Here is a 21,916-nt window from a genome sequence, read left to right as displayed (position 1 = left end):
TCCCTGTGAGTGTCACCCACACCAATCAGATGATGATAAAAATCGAACAGCAAATGCAACATTGCTGCAAATAAGATGGGACATCATCATGAATCTGGTGATTTCTCGCACACAGCTGCAACATTTATATTATTCCTGAATGCTCTCTCCATGCTGCTGTTTGTTTGTAAGGTGCACTTTAAAGATCGGAAACTTTAAACAGGAGTCATTTAAACATTAAATGTTACTGCCACAGCCTGATAAAGGAGAAATGAACAGGTGCTCTTGTTGGGCGATCATCTCGCAGCAGATCAGAATCAAGTATAACAACATTTTACACATTTTCTAAATCACCAAATTTATATGTGCACATTCGGGGGACAATGGGAAAGTTTACGCTTCATTCTGTGGTTGTAGGTCCAGCTTAACAAGCTGCACGTGTAAAATGTATTTCCCCAGCAGAGAATCTACAATCTGTAACCTTCTCCTGACAGTTTTTATTCTCTCAGCTGCAGACTCAGTGCTGTTTAAGGGGTTTGAGAGATTAAATATAAAAACAGTTCAAAGGCTTAATCTGTGCAGAGATGTCATACGAGGACAGCAAGTACAGTGTAGGTGTCCTGTTTTAGGATGCTGCTGACGGATGAATCAGGGGAGCGCAGAGACATCAGGCACTGCTGAAAGACTTTAGTCCCTCCTACTCTGCCTGTAGAGGTCAGAGGGATCCTGCTATTTTCTGGAGAATTGATTGGTCAGTAGTCAATGACTTAGGTGGACATCGTAAGTTACCATAGCGATGTACCCCAGTATGATGTCAACCACCTTTGCACTACAGAAAACCAAGAGTTAACCCTTGGTTACTTGGATGGCCTAAAGTCCTGCTTCCCAGCACAGGCCTCTGGTGGCCTGCACTGATGATGCAACAGCCTGTAGGTGCATTACTGCTGTCCGGTGTTATATCCTGCTAAGGACCAGGAAAAACAAGGGAAATGTATATAAACAACAGAGGTGGGACCAAGTCATTGTTTTGCAAGTCACAAGTAAGTCTCAAGTCTTTATCCTCAAGTCACAAGTCAAGTCTCAAGTCACTGGTGTAAAAGTCCGAGTAAAGTCACAAGTCTGAAACTTTGAATTTCAAGTCCTTTCGAGTCTTTAAAAAAAAAAAAACATGTCGCAGTTATATGCTAAATGTAAATATTAGACCATGTGATTTTTAAATCTCTGTTTTTCTCAACACATGATGAAATAGTGAATTTAGAAAGTATACACAAATTGTAGCAAAAGAGAAGCACCACCTACTGTTCTTTATGCAACTTTAACTGTCGGACAAAGTTGGAAGTTGTTCCATCTCTGTCTGTGATTCTCTTCTTGCATGTTTTGCATATTGCATTTCGTTTTTTTGTTGACTACTTCATAGTTTATGTACCTGAAAAAAATAACTCCTTGCAGCTTCTTAAAAAAAGCTTCTCCTTCTTAAAAAAAAATCGGGTTAATTTGATTGGCTGTGCTACAGCTCATGCACACATACATACGGAGTGTGGTTTGAATAAATGAATGAATGAAGTGAATTAATGGTGCACACTTTCTATATAATATGTGTGTTAAATTTTAGATTTGGGGTGAAATATCAAGTCTTTTCAAGTAAACCGGTTCAAGTCCAATTCAAGTCCCAGGTCATTGGTGTAAAAGTCCAAGTCAAGTCACAGTCTTAGAACATTTTTTCAAGTCAAGTCTAAAGTCATAAAATTAATGACTCGAGTCCAAGTCATGTGACTCGAGTCCACACCTCTGATAAACAAACTACAGGATGATGTCTCCTAGCTTGGATCCAGTGTAAGAATCCTGTCAGCACTATCTGCAGTACATTTAACAAAGTAGCAAAGCTGAGCAGTTTGTGAAAGACAGTCTGTCTCTTGAAATGTTCCAGTTGAAAGTCAAACTCATGTGAAAAACTTGACCATCTTCTCATCGTCCCACACAGTGGAAGCTTAGTAAGGTTTAGACCACACGCATCATTGGGGCTAGATTTTTGGTCGATAGTTTTCCTTTGTTTGAATAAATGTGTATTTATGTGTATCGATGTGTCGTATCTTCTGCTCTCATTGAAAGTGTGCATAAAACAGGTGGACGGATGTTTTGCATTTCACTCCAGCTCTCAGCAACCAGTAAGAGAGCGATATTGATCTTTCTATTTCACAGCAAGAAAGCGAGTAAGTGGATTTCCCAAAATAATGCACGAATGCTAGAAACACACAGTGTAATAACCACTCTGTTCTGCCACTTACACACAGGGTGTCGGGTACGTTACTGTGGGCCATACTGTGGGCAGGTGCCGACCTGCTGTAAGTGAAGAAGATTTGATGGTAAAAATACAAAAAGTAACACTTTGAGTTTCCCTATAAGTGCCCTATATAGCAGATTCATAGATAGTTAAATGGACCTTAATGATATTTTGGGTGAACTATTAACACACACACATGCACACAGAAGTAGGAAAGGAAAAACCGAGAGAGGAGAAGGACGCACTCTCAGCGAAGCTGGCACAACCATTCCTGTTCCAACATCTGCACGTCCATCCTGCATCCTCACCTTGGTTTTTCTTGAGTCACGAGGTGGACACCGAGCAGGTGCGGACTGCCGTAGGACTTCACGGACCAAGCTCGGGCGCAGCGCCTCCTCTGGTGACCCACACTTTGATCTTTGTCAGGGAAGAAGGCCATCGCAGTAACTACACGTGTGTGAGTGCTCAGGATGTAAAGACGGTGTGAAATCTCATTCGTCAGCTTGTGGCACTGTGCAGAAAGTGTGTGTGTGTGTGTGTGGATATGGTTTAGTATTAGTTAAACATGTCAGCAAATGCTGTTGTTTTGACACAAACAGGTGAAAAGCAAAAAAGAACAAAAAAGAACAAAAATGAAGTCTATCTCAAATTGTTCTCTACAACCTTAGATGCACCCAGAAATATAACTCCGGTAGGACTCTAGTGAAGAAATATTCTCTGAACAAACTCTAGCAAAGATAGAAAAGGAGCAACGACCAGCTCAGCTGGGTTTTCATGCACCCACACCGGGGTGTATGGAAAAAGTCTTGAGTATCCAAAGCAGTCAGGTGACCACGAGTCTTTGTGTGAAGAAACTTCCAGACAAGTGTTTTTTCCCAGTGTTTCCAGAACATGTTGTTTTCTTTACAGTCCCACACACTGTCCTCCTTTCTCTCGCCTTGATTTGACATAGCAGCTATCCTCTTCTTTCTCCCCCTGCACTTCCCCCAAACATCCCATGATCCCCTGATGCTCAGGACAGTGGGAAGCAGGAAGAGGGCGAACAACACCGGAGCACTGAGATGAGGCCGACAGCGGAGGATGGGAGGAGACAAACACAGCAAGAGGCAGCATCAGCTTGGACAAAACTTCCACCCGGTTCCACGTCTTGAGATTATGTCTGATGAAGAGATTGGTAAAAGTGATTCGTGACACCTCCCTCTCCTTGGCCCTGACTCCACACGTCGCCAGCCCGTCACCTCGGGGCTTGTCTGTCCTGCAGCAGCTTGAGGGCCCTCTCGATGTTCATGCGGTGGCCCACTCTTGTCACGCCCAGGTCTATCAGGTCCTCCTTCTGCAGCGAGGGCAGATGAGCACCCTCGATCTCATTGTCCAGGAAAGCGTCCCTGTGCTCCCCCAGGTTGAGACTCTCCAGCCAGTCCGCCACGTCGTGCTTGCTCCACAGCTCCATGGGTTTGGAGGCGAAAGGCTTGCCCGAGGCTGCCACGGCCTGCATCAGCGTAAGTGGAGATGGAGAGCGCGAGCTCCCGCTGCCGCCACACGAGGAGCTCAGGCTGTAGCCGCCGCCACTGCCCAAAGGTGGGGTTGGCAGGCCGAAGACGTCCGTGAGGGTGGGCGACACAGAGGGAGGCAGTGAAGAGCAGGGGGTGAGGGAGGACGCCGAGTCTGGAGGGCTGCAGGGGTGCGTCTGGGATGGGAGACTGCTGGGAGGGGTGGAGGTGAGGGTGGTAGCGGCGGCAGCATTGTTACGCATTCCTGAGTCATCGGTAGGAGGCCTAAGAGGGACAAAAAAGAGACGAGCGGTTAGCTCGGGTCAGACTGAGCCAACATAAAAGCCTGACATAAATAACACAGCAAACATTTTGCATTTCTTTGGCACTTTAAGGAAACGTGCAATAAACGTGCAACTGAAATCATAATTTAAAACCTGGATTAGATCTTAGTCAGACTCTATTCAGTCCAGTTCTACGTTTACAATAACACGTGGTTGCTAACAGAAGCTAACAGCAAAGGGTCAAAGTATCACAGATTAAGAAAAACCACTTTGCAACATGAAGGTAGGTCAGGACTCTTCAGGATGCATCACTGTCAGTCTGCAGTGTAGAGACTCCATGAAGGTTTACCACAAAGTGCAGAACACGTATTATCCTCGAGGCCAGGAAGGCCTGGTTACCCTGTGACTGCTGGTGCTCATGCTGCAAAACTGACTGAGCAATGACTCAAAGCAATTCTTCATACTTTTCAGTTACTAAAGACTTGCAAACAATAGCAGAAGAGTGCAATACTTCAAAAGAACACAAGGTGGCACCATATGCAAACAGCAGGTACACAAAGTCTGAGGCCATTTTCCAGTTCTGTGGTTATTTAGTTAGCTACTATGAACTTGTTAGTGTATCTTTGAACTAACACACCATTATTGTAATATGAGCACAAGATGTGATTATTAAGGTGAAAAATCCAGATTTTCTTCTTCTGAAAATGATTTAATGCAGAAATAAGTACATCAGTAATGCATTTCTCTTTAAACTGCGTATCTCTGATGATTTAACGAGTATTTAGTAAAGCATTAAGAAAATAAAGCTGAAGTGAAACTAATAGTAAATACACCATAGTTGTGGGTATGAGCTGGACCGGTAAGCTGACCATATGTAAGCTGGAACAGGTCCCGATGACCAGCTGAAGGTTGGCTGCCCATACAGCCTTCATTCCTCGTTGTAGAAAGGATTTTCTAGGCCTCTTAATATGTATGTGCAATGGCTTATCACATGATTATGACATAATTAGTATAGCAGCTTTAATAACGAGCGAGTGCAGGCTTCAGCATTCAGAAAAAGATGCTGCATGCTGAGAGTACCGCAGCCCGAGGGAAGCCGGCAGTGTTCACACCCCCCATTGGCTCTTAATGGATGGATGTCTACCACAACAATGTGAGGAGGGGAAAGGTTAGCCACTCTCATCTTTTTATAGCTATTACAGCATGAGAGAAGCTAAAATAATAGAATAATGAAGTTGCCTTTTCGACCTGAATAATGTACACTGTCAGCAAAGAAATATTAATCAAATAAATATTCCTCTGAAAGAGGCACAAACATTTCAACTTGTTAGTTTCAGACACCGTGCTCCAAAACAGTCGCAGGAAATTGAAACAGGGAAGCTTAATGCTAATTCTTCTTGGTGTTGTGGCTTTATTTAAAGCACATAGTTGAATAAGCGTAGACCTCATTATCCTAGTAATAATCCCGGCTGTCACAGTACTGGAAGATGGAATCATGATACACTACAGCTCACATTTGTACCATGTTTTCAGTCTTGGCTTGAGAATTGCTAAACTTTACTTTTCAGAAAGTTGCAGTTTAAAGTAACAACTCACAGCTGAGAAAAGTGCAAGAAGGCCTTTACACAGTCTGCTGTGTCTTTCTTATCGTCACCAGATTCCATCAAATGACCAAAAACAAAGAACGCATCCCACTGTGTGTGTATCAAACCCTGCGCCCTCCCGAGGCGCAATATACCAACGATTTGTCAAGTCCCAAGGTGACCTTCTGCGTTCTTATGCTACGCGCCGGTTTATGGATGAAATCCAATAGAATGACGCTCCTGCGGTTTACACGTTCCAGAAGGGGTGGGTGAAAAAATCGATACTGTGTAGTATCGTGATCTTTTGTTTGCTAATAATGTATCGATACAGGGACAGCAGAAATCGATATTTTGTTACAAAAAAAGTTTTTGTGGGCTGGAACATGCTCTGACTTCAGAGCAAGAATCCTGACATTCCTTCACAGTCCAAATGTGTTTAACTTTTTTTTTGGCAGCAATAAACATGTTTTATTTTAATTAAGTTTAAAACTTTTTTATTTAATGTAAAATTATATTTTGTTTTAATTTACTTTCAAATTCTTCAGTTGCTGAAGGGGCTGCATAGTTTTCATAAACTGCATAGTTCAGAATAGCTATAATTGTACCAGATGGTTGCGTTCAGTTAAGTTGGACTAGACTGTAATACAAACCGTTCAGTTTGTCAGCAATAAAACTGAAATGAGAGAAAGACTGAGTGTGAGACTTTGATATTAGATAAAATGAATATTGATAAAGTTTACCTTTATGTACAGAATCTGATTATTGCAAAATATTGTTAAAAATTGCAATAATATCATATCGTGCGTTAAGTATTGTGATAATATCGTATCGTGGGATGTATGGTGATTCCCACCTCTACGTTCCAGCCATGTATTCCAGCCTAAACTAGCACTAGCCAGCACTTTAATGACGTGAGATAGTGTTTTCCAAAGTGATTTAAGTAAAACGAACATACATATGTAGGTTCATTCCAAACGCTTCTCATGTTTCCTAATTTTTCTGATCTCGTAATATAGGGACGTGTTGGGTGCCGGGAAGCGTAATATACAGACGATTTGTCACCTAGCGTAAAATGTTATGCTTTGGGAGTGGGAACGTGTTGGCATGCCACAGTGTTCCACAAACGATTCAAAGATACAGCAATGAGCTGCATTGTTGCTGCAGGTTCTCAAAGTATGGCTCGTGGGTTGGGCCTGACAGAAACATCATCTAGCAGCATATAGGAGCATTCCTAGACTTCTGTTAGCCAGCTGGTCTGGTTATGGTCGCTGAATAAATCTTAACCCTGACAAACAGCCAGTGTCAAAGAATTTATCAGCAAACTCACCTTAAAAACTAAACAGCACCAAACAAAAGTCATTGAGCAAAATACACAAAAATAACAGCATAAGATAGAAACTGTGGAAGCACGACAGACGTGAAGTGATCTTTGCTGCGTGGATAACAGTGGTAGGCTTCTGTGCTCACCCAGAGCTCCGTGCCTGAGATAATCATATCAGGGATAAACTCTACGTCTGAAGCCTGAGCTTTACATTTACTGGCCTCATTATATATATATGTATATGTTTAATATGAGCATTCACTACTCACACAGCATATATGCATGACAGAAAATAAAATGGAAAAAGCAGAAAAATTCCTCTTTATTATGTAGACCCTCAGCAGAAGTGGGAATCACCGGACCTGAGTCATAACACTATGACGCGTTGCAATTTACCACCTGTGTGCTTTGATGTGCTGAGTTAATGCGACGCTTTCTGCTCAACTTTCTGCTTCACGTCTGTGCAGCCTGAATAATGCTGTGGGAACAACGATGTAAGACTGTCACACAGCTGTGTACCAGTGTCTTAGACATGCAACAAAAGCCCTCATTTTTTACAAAAAGTAAGCGATGGATTGGGTGATTCTCTCAGCCTGCTTTGAACTGATGTGTGTTCATTGTTGCCACTTTTTCCCCCTGTTGTGCTAATTTGAATGAAAAAAAGCAATTTTATTGTTCCTGAAGAGAAAAACAAACAAGGAAAAAAACTATTCAAAAAAAGCATCACTGGCACCCTGGTTAATGAAGGCAGTCACTGATCCACATCTTTGATTTGGCCAAGACTTCGTGCTGGATGCCTGTCCTGAAGAAACCCTCAGCGTTTGGCCTCACTGAGGCTAGGAATATACCGACGTATGCCTCCTTGTGACTGGGCCTTTCACATGACACCCTACTACTCTGACATCTTTTACTTCCTACATAGTAAACCTGATGAGGTTATCCATTTAGTTAACGCAATCAGTGAATTGTGGTAGATTCTAAGACTTGATTTTCATCCACAATAAATTGGAAGAAAATGTAGCTACCTGAAGCAACAGCTGGCTGATGCTCCTGAAGTGGGAGTGGTATTGTTAATATGCAAACTGCCATGACCAGTAATCAGTGGCCATGACAATTTGCCTATTAAAACTGATGAAACTGAGCTCGTGGTGCACTCTTGGTTATTGGTGTAAGTTTAGGTCATTATGCAAATGTACTGTTGAAGAAACCTGCTGTCAGCTGAGACCGAAGAAGTCGTGTGGAGGAGTAATTAAAGATTTCTCTCACTGAAAACGCTGCGTCCAGATGAACAGAATGAACTTTCTGGAATGGCTGAAGCTAGGCTGAGAAGAAGGTGAGGGTCAGTGAGCAGTAGTGTGGCTTCCAGCTGACAATAAGCACTGCAGATGTAATGTTTGCTTTGAGAGTGTTGACAGAGAACTATGTGGATCTAGAGAAAGCATACAATAGGGTGTCAAGAGAGGAGCTGTGGCACTCCAAGAGGAAGTCATAGAAGAGGTGTTGCAGGACATGAGGACAGATAATGATGATAGAAGTGACCGATGAGTTCAAGGTGGAGGTGGAGTTATATCAGGAATGATCTTTGCTGTTGGAGAGGCTGACAGTTGAGGTGAAGGCCAGTGTAGCCGTGAAGCTGCAGCGAGCAGAGCTGAGAATCACACGCAGGATGTGGTGCAGTGGGAATGTATATGAAGAAAATCCTTATGTCACCGTTCAACCGAGCAGTTATTAAGTAACCCGACATCACAACAACCAAAAACAAACACACACAAGTGTGTGCTGTGTAAATCTGAATGAGTAAGAAGCATCACCATCACACATTACCTGAGGCTCCAGATGGAGGGTTGTGACGGACATGCTGGACTGTGCAGCAGCGAGACACCCCCCCCCCACCCCCACGCCTCACCACTACAGCACACAAACACACATCAATCCATGCAGAACCATCATACCTTAATCCAGCTTCCCCTGAGGATTCAGTTTCCAGTTGAGTCCTCTGCTAATAGATTGATTGAATTGTCAACACACAGTTTGTGTGCACACTGACTGACTGCACTGAGAAACTGAGCCAGGAGGCAGAGAGCAGTCCAATTCTGACCTCCGCCCTGTCAGACGGACTTTTCCCATCAATTTCTCTCTGCTATGTGTAGCCTAGATATTGTTCTTTCCTACTTGTAGCATATGGAAAGGCCCGAGGGGAAGTGAAGCAGACTAAGGGGGTCCTTCTGCCAAAATGGAACTAGGCCAAAGTTAAAGTGCTGCTTCCCTGCTTCTTAGTAAATAAAACTTTCACTTTATCACATGTTAGATGGATGAGATGGAAACAGAGGACACCATGTTGACCACAGAGAAAACTGCACACATGAAAGACAAAAGAAGAACACCACATGTTTTAGAAACAGGTTTTACTCCACTGAAAGGTTAAAAATACTTCATTCGAAGCCTTTCCAGTGTTTCTCTAATTGCTCTTCTATCATCTGTGAAAGACTTTTTGTTGCAGGTGTTAAACTGATGTGAAAAGCATGTAATTGGCTATTAAGGCTGATTAGCGCAGGGTCTTCTTTAGCTTCGCTGACCTTAATTCCATTTCGTGCAGCTACAAAGAGTAGCACATGAAAAGCCGAGCACAGTGCTCCGCTGTGTAGCAAAGTACTGCGGATTGCATAACTGCATAACCGGGAGCCATCCACGATTTATATAGCCCAGATTAAGTTATGAATTTTATATTCTGAGAAAGCCGGACATCACACTTCCTGTCACAAGTCCCAATAGCTCCATCATGGGTAGAATTTGGGGGCACTAAATAGGTCTAAATTCCATACATTGTTAAGCCAAGTAACTGACAACCATATGGAAGCTCAGGTATTTACTCTATTATTGGAAAAGAGGTAGAACAGTGATCACTCCCTAAACATGACACAGAGAAATTGTGCATTGAAGGAACCTCACCCTGAGCCTGTAGGCCAGGGGTGTCCAACTCCAGGCCTCGAGGGCCGGCGTCCTGCAGGTTTTAGATCTCACCCTGGGTCATCACACCTGAATCAAATGATTAGTTCATTACCAGGCCTCTGGAGGTCATTAAGCCATTTGAATCAGCTGTGTTGGATCAAGGACACATCTAACCGGCACTCGAGGCCTGGAGTCGCCCACCCCTGCTGTAGGCACACGTGGCTGAAACATTACTCCAGGCACTTACAGTCCAAAGACATCAGTGTTAGGTTGTTTGGTGGATCGTAACTGGCTGTAGATGTGAATGCAAAGTAGATGAAGTCCTGTGTGGATTGAATAAATTGCTGTATGAATATTTGTGAGCAAAGTAATGCGGCTGGGACCAGAGAAGCACTATAGAAATGCAGACATTCAGGTTATATTAACTAATGTAAGTTAATGTAACCTGAATGTCTGTGACCTCTTTGCCCAACGATCACTCAATCCAGCCAAATAAAGATCTTACACTCTGCATTTCTCCCCCCCACACGCATAAGCACCATGAACACGTGGCCTCTGCTGAGCACAGGCACAGTGCTTGCTTCCCATCAGCTGAGTGACTTTGGTACAAAATGATGCAGTGCTATTGATATCGATGGTGGGAGACCTCACCTCTACCACGCCCACGCATCGCATGACTCCCTTCGTCTTTCTAGCACACACCGGCTCGTGCATACAGGGTCGCGCTCGCCGCCATGCACAGAAGCCTTTAATACACGCTCTGACACGGGTTATGTAAGGATGGCCTACAAAAGCAGCGCAGCACGTGACCTGCGTGAGATGATGCTGAACTCTGCCGAGGGTTAGGCCTGCCATCTCTTGCTCCATCTCTCTCTTACACACATGCACGCACACGCTCGCATATAAATCTGCACCCCTCCCCCGACTCAAACTGACATCACTGCAGGCCTCGAGGCTGCAATCATCAGGCGGTTACTAGGCAACCGTTTCGTCCACAGGCACAACCAACGCACATTTAATCTGGGAGACCAGGAGAGAGAGAACTACAAATATCCAGAGAGGAAAATCTGATGTTATCACCGCTTCTTTGGCTGATTCCAACATACCAGAGAAGACAGAAAACCGAGAGAGGGAGGGAGCTGTCGAGTGTGCACAAGAATGAGAGAGAGAGCAAAGGATGGAGTGACAGAGGGAGAGCATGTGTGAATCTAGGCCATGTTCTGTGCATTTCTGTTGCCATCTGTTTGACGGTCACAGAAACAGGAGCACCTTCACCCTCCTCGGGCTTCTTCAGATGACGAGGCTCTCTAGCTGCCTACAACCGTATATTCTGCTGCGCCGCTTGGCAGCCTTCTCCACCACACTAAGTAACACAGGCAATGCAGGCAGATAATCAGAGACCCTGGTGTATACAACAGAGCGGGGTTTAAGCTGACACGAGAAACAAATGCATCGGTGCGACAATTGAAAAGCAAATAACTTACTGAGTTTGGCGAGAGCGCTGCAGTCACCTCTAACCGAGGAAACATCTGGCTCTTAGATCCAGTAAAGGAACTGATCTGAACACATTTAGGAATTTATCTTGTAGAGAAGATAAAACTCGTCCTGTCTCATCCACAGATATCATCTCGAAAATCTGTTCTGTAAGCAGTGTTGGGAAGATTACTTTTAAAATGTATTCCATTACAGATTACATGCCCCAAAATGTATTCTGTAACTTATTCCGTTACGTTACTCAATGAGAGTAACGTATTCTGAATACTTTGGATTACTTAATATATTATCATGCTGTTTACAACTACATGAATGTACTATTGCTGTGATTTATTACTGTTACTGAAGGTCCGCGGCTCCGAACCGTAGTAAAGGGACCTCTGGCTAATACGGTGGGTTCTGTGTTGGGCTCATAGCCAAAAACTAGCTTTACTTTGTTGTCTGGGTCAACTTTGCTAGCAGAGACAGAGAGAGGCGTTGAAAGGCTGCTCCAACAGAACTTATTGTTTTTGGAGGAAAACACGAACACGGTGTACAGTCGAGTCTTAATAGCTTACTTACAGCTGGGCTCGTCAGGCTCTCTTCTTGGCTGCAGTGGTTATTATTATATTTACATGCTTCCAGCTCCCGTTTTTGCTCGATGACAGCTCGTACTTTTCCTTTTTCTCCCTCCCTCGCTCACAGACACATAACGTGTATGGCAGTCCATTCTCCCTGCAGCACGGACTACACTGCCCATGATGCTACATTCTTTAGAGCTATACCTGTAGCATTCTGCCTATTAGCTTAGCACAACAACAAAAAGGCCTCTCTCACCCAGGAAACACGCAGAGAGAGAGAGCGTCACCCTGTAACCATGGCAACCGTAACGCTGCCACCTGGAACAACAGAACGTAGCTGTCAAACAAAACCCAAACAGTCCTGACCCGCCACAATATGAAACAGGGAAGTACCGCCGTGTAATCCATTTATTTCAACAAAGTAACTGTATTCTAAATACCACCTTTTTAAACGGTAACTGTAACGGAATACAGTTACTCATATTTTGTATTTTAAATACGTAACGGCGGTACATGTATTCCGTTACTCCCCAACACTGCCTGTAAGTATCGGTGTTTTTGCTGATGAAGGCTTTAGTGGACCTGTGTGTAGCCACTGATGTGATTTTATAGGAATAAAAGAGGTTCGCTTTTATATTTTAGAGACATTTTGAGGAATGCAAGATTCATTTGGGACATTCAGCCCCTTACATGCTGTTTCATCATTCTGCATTGAGTGGCTTTTCACCTGTGCAAGTGGTTTTTAACACAGGACATTTCTACATTTGTAGACCAATACTTTTCTTACCTTGTCTTACCTTTTCTTAACTTTGATCTCTAGTACCTTACTGTTTCTATTGTTCAAATGACAACTGTACTTAGTTCCTCTGTTTGTCACACTGTAGACCAACCCTTTCTGCAACTAAATACTCTACATTTTAAACAGCATACCATTTCCTATACCATGTCACATGGCAGAAATATATACGATCACATAAGTGAAAACAGGCCTTTGATGGAATGTCGGATGATGAGGGAACCTACCTGTGAGAGTGGGAGACACAGAGGGGCATGAAGAAAGGAGAGGTGAAGGAACAACGGGAGACTGGAAAAAAATGGAGATGAAGCTGGAAAGGCGTGAGCTGGAATGAATACAGAAGTTAAAGGTCAACAAACACGACTTTAAGCTGCAGAGGATGACGATGAGGATAACACGACAGCGTGTGGAATGAAGCATGAAGGGAGGAACACAGAGCTGGACCTACTGGACCTGCTGCTGGGCATCCTGCTGCAATTACCCCAAATGGACAACGCTGCGTGCAGCTACTAGTGTTTATTAAATCAGAAAGCACGAGTGCCCAGAGGAACAGAAACCTTCGTGGCACTCTCTACAAGTCCCTGATGAGTGATGGGATTGTTCATACAAAATGCATGCAAGCAGTGAATTATTTATCGTGCTTTTTATTCCCGCTCACAGGAGTGAGATGAAAAAACATGAGGTTGGCTGATTCAGGCGCAGTTTCCACCAAAATGTTGTTCCAGCTTGTGTCGAGCACAACACGTCACTCTTGCTTTGCTAGCTGATCATTCTTTAACCATCAACAGGTACAGCTGTGGTCAAATGTTTAGGCAGCGGCACCACTCACAAAACTAATTTTTTATTTATTTGCCAACTAATGCCTTTGTGGCTGTTCAACAAACGAGCGTGTGCACGGTGCTCTGTGTTTCTCACATGGACATTTACTGTAAAATACGCCAGCAAACAGAAGAAAGGTGACATAGAGGAGGATTAAGCTAAATAGTGAAATAAATCAGGTAGTAGAGGCGTCATCTACTAATGGGAAGGTTGGTGGTTCAATCCCTTGGCTGCTCCAGTCTAAATGCTCAATATCTTTGGGCACGATACTAAGCCTACGTTGCTCTCTGATGCATCCATCAGTGTGAATGTCAGCTCAAAAGCACTTAACCATAGAAATAACTGCTTGTGTGAAAAAGGCGAGTAGAAAAGCACTAAATAAGAACCAGTCTCTTTACATTCCCAGTGAGGAATCCCACAGTAACTCTTCCATTAAATCTTCAGAAAACTCCCACTGCTACCACAATAAAGTGAAATCTCACGGTGACCAAATATTATCACAAGAAATGTTCAACATGACTGATGTCCGCAGGTGCTGGCAGTAGCTAAACAGAGTAGCTAAACATACAAAGCTTTATTCTGGAATGTGATGCATCCGTACATCATGCACGGATGAACAGAGTGTAAACCAGAACAGGCATACTACCATTACAAACAACACATATAGCAAAACCCTGCAGCCACACACAGTTCACAGAACAAGCTGATGTTCCTCCCAATCCCATAATCCTTTTGGGCTCTTCTGACAAACACAACAGCTATAACAATGCAAACACAGGTAACAGCTGGATGTCTGTGTCACCAGACTACACAAAACCAAACTTGTCACAACAAAAACCGCAAAATGAGTTCAAATTTTCACTTTTTACTAGTGCTGCCAGCGTTAATCTCGTTAAAACAACGTTAGCGCCATAACCGCATTAACGCAGCAAATGTCCGTTAGCGAGTTAGCGCAGTTCGCCCGGTGCGTGGGGCTGGACAGCACATGTTAACGAGCTAACTGCGCTATCGTGTTGACGCCGTGCAGCCCCACGCACGGAGCGATCCGCGCCAACTCGCTGACGGAGATTTGTCCCATTAATGCGGTTATTGCGTTAAGATCATTTTAACGAGACCAACGCTGACAGCACTACTTTTCACATATTCTTTTCACCACTTACTCTCTACTCACTGTCAAACTCAACACTGACATCATCATTCTACTCCAATTATACTCCTGCTCGCCTTCTACAAGCCAATCAGGGTTTATTCTGTGTGCCCTGTGGTCATCATCCAATCCTCCATCTTCATCATGAGCAACGTCTAGACTCTCGGGGGGGGGGTTACTTATCAAATTCTGCATCTTAATAAAGCAACTTCATGTTCTTCCAAATTGTCTTGGACTACTTTGGACTATTTTCAGATTTTGCATTGAGTTTTTCCTTTCCAGTCACCTTTCTCACTCACTATGTGTTAACAGACCTCTCTGCATTGAATCATATCTGTTATTAACCTCTGTCTCTCTTCCACAGCATGTCTTTATCCTGTTTTTCTTCTCTCGCCCCAACCAATCACAGCAGATGGCCCCACCCCCCCTGAGCCTGGTTCTGCTGGAGGTTTCTTCCTGTTAAAAGGGAGTTTTTCCTTCCCACTGTCGCCAAAGTGCTTGCTCATAGGGGGTCATATGATTGTTGGGTTTTTCTCTGTATCTATGAAGCGCCTTGAAGCGACTTTTGTTGTGATTTGGCGCTATATAAATAAAATTGAATTGAATTGAATTTAGCCTAAGCATTCATGGATGCCTGGGTATAATCAATGGTGATCAATCATTAGTGGATCAGCTTATAAGCCAATATGCATGAAATTTTACAGCTTTCTAGAAGCTATATTAGACAGAAAATGAGTTTGCTCAGACTCTACAGTGAATAAAGTTCTTACGTAACTAAGCACTAACATGAAAAAGGTGCAAAATAAACAAATGGCACATGAACAAAATCTAAACAGCAGAAGAAAGGAAAAACTAAAGTAAGGAAAGACTTCACATACCTTGTTCCGAAGCCCCCTCTGGTGCCTGTTGGGGAGTCAAGGCTTTCTCCTGGCTTGGTTGGCCTGTCGCGATTCATATGCTGTAGAATGGTGCTCAGCTCAGTGATAACTGTGTTCTTGGAGTCTGGTGTGGATGGGGGGCTGCGTAGCTCAGGGGGCTGATCACCCCACAGCTTGGAGGTCCTTTGAGTAGGAGTCCTAGGAGGTTCAGAGGACGAGGGAGGAGGGGCCTGAGGCGGTGACCCATAAGACTCTGGTGGCTCTTCAATGAGAGCATCGTGATAAAGTGACGTTCTATTAATGACAGACTTGCTCTTGGGCTTTGGTGGCACAGGGGGCCGATCCACCAGGAAGGCGTGACCGTCTGGAGTGGCATAGAGGCTCTCCAAAGCACTGTCACAGAAGCCTCCTTCTGATGACAGGGTGGAGATGCTCGACACTGTGCTGGTGGTCTCCATGTGCTGAGGATCCCCACTACTGCGGCTGTCCACCTCTTCAATGCCTGAGTCACCTACCCCTGATTCTGGGTCAGGTGGAGGGGGATACGAGAGGGGCATATTGTTTGCCATCCTTCTGTGTTGATCAGTGACAGGTGGTGGGGCGTGAGGGTGGTATGGGGGTAGAGAAGGCCCCCCATTCCGTCTCTGTTGCTGAATCATCTCTGCAATGGCACTAGCCTGGTCATCAGGAATGTCAATACTGTTTGCAAACTCCAGAGGTGGGGGGAGGGGTTCTGAGAACTCAAATTCTTCATCAATGTCAACTGAGGCCAGAGGGGGAGGAGGGATGCGAAAGGGCAGTTTTACAGGTTCGTCCATGGATTCGCCTAAAGGAATGCTCCTCCTCCTTAATGTGGGTGGCTGTGGAGTGGACAGTGTTGAAGAACTAAGAGGATCAGGCTGGTTTGGATCTTTCAGCTCAGACGGTCGGTTGCTGTCCTGCCCCTCGGCCTCTTGGTTGTTCACCTTGTTGCTTACGTCTGTGCTGGTGTGAACCATCAGTAATCCAGCTGACTTGGGCTGTGACGTGTCTGCCACATCTGCTGGTGCGCTTTTCCTCTCTTCAAGTGCCTGATGCTGCCGTTCTTCCCGTGCTCCGTCAGACTCGTACTTCTGCTCTGTCATTTGTCTTTGAAGGCCACCTCGGCCAGGCCGTCCCATTGTTGCTGTGGAGATTGCAGCAAAACTCGTCTCGATTCCAGAGCGGAGTTTGGTGTCAATAAATAGAGGCTGGTTGAGGTCAGGTTTGTGACTTTGCTGAACTGGCAGCGACTGGGCTTCATGCTTGGGGGGTTGTTGAACCTGAGGATTATTTTGGGACTGATTCTGAGGATGGTTTTGTTGCTCTTTCATGGCCCGGTCACGAGCTGCAAGGGCCAGAGCTAGTGGAGAATTAGGGTCCAACGGCTTGCCAGTGACAGGATGGAGGTAGGTTCCATTGGCCCTGTAGTGGCTCTTAGGAGGAGTGGCTGGGAGGCTAACAGGACTGTCCAGGTTGGGACACTGCCCTGTTCTAGTGTTTAGTGGCTCCCGAACAACTGTGGGCTCAGGAGTGTTGAAATCTGTCATATTTCCACTACCGCCACCAACAGGGCGACCGAGCTGCTTTGCCAAAGGAGGGGCTAATATCCTTTGAAGACGCTCGTCGCTGCTAAACATGCCTTCATCGATGGACTTGGACTGGCGAAGGCGAGGGGTTGGCGTGGGACCACTCAAGTCGTCATCCCCGATATCTATTGACTGGAAGGCAATCGAGTTCTTTTTTGCCTCGAGCCTCTTTTCGCGGTCCCGTACTGCTCCAGCAATAGCTGCTGCAAAGGGGTTGCTTAGTGAAAGGGGGTCTTCAGGGCGTAAACCTCCACTTCCACCAACAGCAGGTGTGAGAGGCGGGTGTTCAGGGGTTGTAGGCTCAATTTCCATGCTGCTACCCTGACTGCTCTTGCCACTGCTGCTAGTGGATGGCTCCTTTACAATGATGGTGGGAATAGGGATAGAGGAGCATGTTCTTTCTACAGGCGTAGTAGGCATGGAAACTGGGCCTGATGGACTTGTTGGCATGTGACACGTCTTCTCTGGGCTGTCTTCCACGTTAGACTGCTTTACTAACATACCCTTCCTTCGGGCTGGTTTTGCTGGCACATACAGCGTCTTATTGCCCACCTCTGAATACGGGTTCTCAGGCACTGGCGTACGCCCCCGAGTTCGTGTGCTCTCAAAGTGCTCAGAGCTCTGACGGAAATAGCCACGCCTCAATGTACCGACGTCGGTGGTCCGGCTTATGGTCGTCACTGCATTGGGCGAGTTTTGGGTAAAGCTTGGTCGTGTTGTGCCATAGCTCTTGGGTGTAGGTCCAGCAGCTGAGTTGTAGGCAGGTGGTGAAGGGGGTGAAATGGCTGGGGGAGGAGGGATGTCCTCTGAGGTGTCAGGCATAGAGAGACTGCGTGCGAACTTGAGTAGGGGAGGTGTGAGGAATCCCTGTTTCTCATCCTCCGATGTACCTTGAAGAAATGGAGCAGAAAGAATAATTATCTCAGGACCTAGGGGAGACTTCCCTTTGTTTCACTTCCTGCTTGGCCTCCTAGTTCCAAAAGAAATGCCTTCTTTAGCTCTCTCTGGATTTATTTATATATGCAGGAAAGGTTCCTGAAATTTGTGAGAGGCCAGATAGATGTGAAATGTAACTGCTGTTTCGACAGTAAGTAGGAATATTCTCACCAATTGAAATGTTCAATCAGGACAGAAGTTATGTAGCTGTTATTACAGAAATAAGGGCTACTTATCCAGGCCTTTTCCACGCTGAACACTCAAAGCACGTTTTCAGTACAAGACTCATTCACCAAGTACACAAGCACCTTTTTCTATACCTTAGCCCGCTGTCTAACGGTCGCAAAACACTCACACTCTGATGAACGCATTGGGTGCAAACCAGCAGTCAATAGCTTGCATGAGTACACGCAGACTGGAGGACCCAGGAAGTGAACCGCTGACCTTCCAATTAGTAGAAGACCCGCCCTACCTGCTGAGCCACAGCCACCCAGAGGAGCTGATGGCTCAAATTAGCTCAAAAATTCACATCAATTTCCTGTTTTTGCTAACATATAATACCAGAAATAAAGGTCTATGTGGGTAAAATCTATGGCTAGTCTAGTATCCAGTTTTAACTTTTACATTAAGATATAAAATTTGCACCAGAGTTTTAAGAGTCTACTCTGTAGGTACAAACCACAAAGCACTCACCGAGTAGTACCATTGAGTACCCTTGAGGATGCAGCCTCGTGACAAGTCTCTATACCGTTAACCCTTTCACGCATAGTGGTCACTAGGGTTGGGCGATTGGACGAATATATCGACTTTTTTTTAGTGCTGTCAGCGTTAACGCGCCGTCATCACGACTAACGCGATTAATAATTAACCCATCTGGAGCAGACTGAGTCAAAATCCCTGAAATGTCTCTGCCAACGCATTTGGGGCAGTTTGTCCAGAGCTTGTTCATTCTGCGCTCCAGATGGGTCGAGCGCATTAAAAATTTTAATCGCTTTAATCGCGATGAGTGCTTTAACGCTGCGTTAATGCTGACAGCCCTAATTTTTATAATTTATAAAATTATAAAAAAATAAAATTAAAATTATAATAAAAAATAGTTTGTCCATGTTAGGACTTCTTCTGTGTTGTAAATGTGCAAATCAGTCTGTGCATGATTACATTGCTCCGCCCATCAAAAAGTCTGAGCATGCGCAAATATATCATAAACATCGTCGATTGTTGGACTGACAATTGTCGCCCAACCCTAGTGGTCACTACAGTGGGTGGATATTCAAAGGCTGTTTTCTTGTAATTGTTACAGTATGATGGTATACTTGCACATAAACCACTACATTGGACACTGATGTGCTGCTCCATGCACATCAGTGTCCACCTTAGTGGAAAAGTACATGTTTAAAAAAATGAAGTTCAAAATTACGTTTTCATTCCTAAAGATGAATAAAAAATCCTGTTTGAGGTTGTCATAATTCATGCATGAAAGGGTTAAAGGGACAATAAGGTCCTTAATTTTCAGAGAGTGTAGAGAAGAGTATGGCTATGCAGTTTGTAGCCCTGAATGGATTACTGTGCACAAAGAAGATAAAGAAGATAATTTCGTGGTAATTCTGATGGCACTGCAAGTCAAAAACCTGAAACCAACATTAGCATGTATGACATCCCTCTAGTTCGGGAGTGAGAATGAGGTTTGAGCACATGCTTAATGACCTCCAATATTATTGCCTGAAAGCACACTTTGCTGACTGGCTCACTCTAATTTATCTATAATTAGCTTTAATATTGCTAGACCACAAAGAGCAAGTCCTCAGAGCATTAATAAAATATTATGACAAGCTAAAAGCACAGGTTACTGGACACTCACACACACACCTACACATATTTTTACTGTATATACATCATACCTATGGACTTTTGCTTTTTCATAGTGCCCTTCTCAGGTATCCCCAGGAAGGCTCCTGGCACAGTGGGTGGCACCACAGCTACTCCTTGGCGGTCATGATACAAGGACTGAAAAGTCAATTGTAAATTATTAATATAACTAGGAATATATAATTGTTTCATTAGATCTCTAAATAACAATAACAGCATTTGATTACAGGAATTCACACATTGGGATGCATAACATATCGGCCAGGTCCAGGCATCACCTGCGACTGGCTGTGTTGACTGATACTTGCAAATAGGAGGACAGTTTTTCTATTTTGACACTAGCTACTGGTTTCAGGTGTTTTAAATAAAGCAAACTTTCAGAAACGGGAAGATGTTATCTTTCAAATGAATTCTCTTACATGCACTTTACACCTAAACTTAACCCTAACCTTAAATCGGCTGCTAAACATCAGCATTAGCCCTGAATATTTTAAAAAACAGGAGCTCTAAAAGGACAAACAGTTTTCCATCATGGCATCCAGTCTGGGGAAGCAGCACAGGGTACAGCCACACAACCTGATACTGAACAATCTAATTTAGGGTAACAGCGATCTGAAACAATGATCACCATAAAGTGAGTTCGCTTATGCTTACATTCATATCAGTTGGCGTAACCAAGCAGCGACTGGATGGGCGTGGTTTAATTGTGGCTATCTTCATGTCAACAGGCGATGTCTTCTGGGCATGGGTCATCTCTTCTACTTTGTCTGCAAAGCAAACCAAGTCATAATATGTCAGCACTGAAAAACGTGACAAGGGGCAGGAGTGAACTTGCAAAGCCTTAGTTTCAGATCTGATGGGTCAAATGCAAGCTACTCATTCAGTCATTTACAGTGACCCTTCCTTGTGTTTCCACACCGAATTGTGAATGGAACTGAAACCAAAAACAGTTGAAATTCTTTTTTTTTGTGGGTGTGGGGGTATGAGGGAGGAGGAGCAAGGGGAAGGGGAGAGAGGGCAACTTTGATGAAATGCGTCTGGCATGTCCAGCCTTGGAAGCCGTGCAAGCTCTTTCCAAACAGCCGACTCAGCAGCATCATCCAGCTCTCAGGGTCGTTCCCTCGTTAAATGTAAAATGAGCAATGGATGTGAAAGCCTGCCAAGCTTGCCATTACCTTTCTCTGTGTTTTTATTGTTTTTTTATCTCATTTTTTTACTCTGCCTGCAACACGAGAAAGCTATCAATGGCAAATTTGGCAAACCTGAACTTCCCTCTGGTGTGTGATGATGCCATCAAATAGAGTCCAGCTAAAGGGTTTTGCTCAGAGAAGCTACATGCTAGCCCTGATCTCTCCTCTTACTGTGTCACCTGCCTACAACTGTCTAGGATGTACAAAGCTTCCATGCATCAGGGGAGTGATTACTTAGAGTGACTTGGAAAACAATCCTCTTCTTCTGCGCATCTATACACAGAGGAGAGGAAAGGGGAGGAAAGGAGCATCAATGACCTTAACTACGGTTAGAGGTAAAAACCACACAAACACACAGAAATAGCAGAAAGACGCACATTCCTTTTCACTCTCTCTCTGATCTGTCTCCCAGTTGGATCGCAGCTACAACCTATCAAACAACATGCAACACGGTTGCCCTGGAAACCTATGTGTGAGTGAAACATTTCCTAGAATAAACCTCCTCCTCCTCACATGAACACACACGCCAACACACACAAGTAGCTTACAGAAAAATGCACACATGAAGAAGAGAAACATGAAACTTTAAAGGTCAGGTATAGTGAAAAAACACTGACTCACACTCATTTGTAATTCCTCATTAAGGCTCTGCCACTATGTATATTTTTGTGTTTAAAGCGTAAAAAGATCCTAGAACGTAAACAGTGTATGCTTACTGCTGATAGTGTTGCAAATT

At 44.3% G+C, this 21,916-nt stretch overlaps 1 protein-coding gene across 2 annotated transcripts in view; it reads right to left on the bottom strand.

Moving 5' to 3' along the window:
• Positions 1 to 1,045: 1,045 nt before the first annotated feature.
• Positions 1,046 to 21,916, bottom strand: part of LOC102783952 (SH3 and multiple ankyrin repeat domains protein 2-like) — a 231,214-nt gene continuing 210,343 nt past the window's right edge. Inside the window, exons 19-23 of one of the 2 annotated variants that reach the window (XM_087842576.1) lie at positions 21,415 to 21,453; positions 20,645 to 20,757; positions 20,023 to 20,128; positions 15,582 to 18,078; positions 1,046 to 4,035 (exon numbers count right to left, since the gene is read on the bottom strand). In XM_087842576.1, the coding sequence (XP_087698702.1) occupies positions 3,495 to 4,035; positions 15,582 to 18,078; positions 20,023 to 20,128; positions 20,645 to 20,757; positions 21,415 to 21,453 (3,296 nt within the window). In that variant the 3' untranslated portion in view covers positions 1,046 to 3,494. The remainder of the gene's footprint in view (positions 4,036 to 15,581; positions 18,079 to 20,022; positions 20,129 to 20,644; positions 20,758 to 21,414; positions 21,454 to 21,916) is intronic. The other variant, XM_087842570.1, reaches the window with a different exon arrangement.

This window comes from Neolamprologus brichardi, chromosome 1, assembly GCF_056152115.1.
Source record: "Neolamprologus brichardi isolate AB-2024 chromosome 1, ASM5615211v1, whole genome shotgun sequence".
NCBI classification, from domain to species: domain Eukaryota; kingdom Metazoa; phylum Chordata; class Actinopteri; order Cichliformes; family Cichlidae; genus Neolamprologus; species Neolamprologus brichardi.
This window is presented reverse-complemented; position numbering and strand designations above follow the sequence as displayed.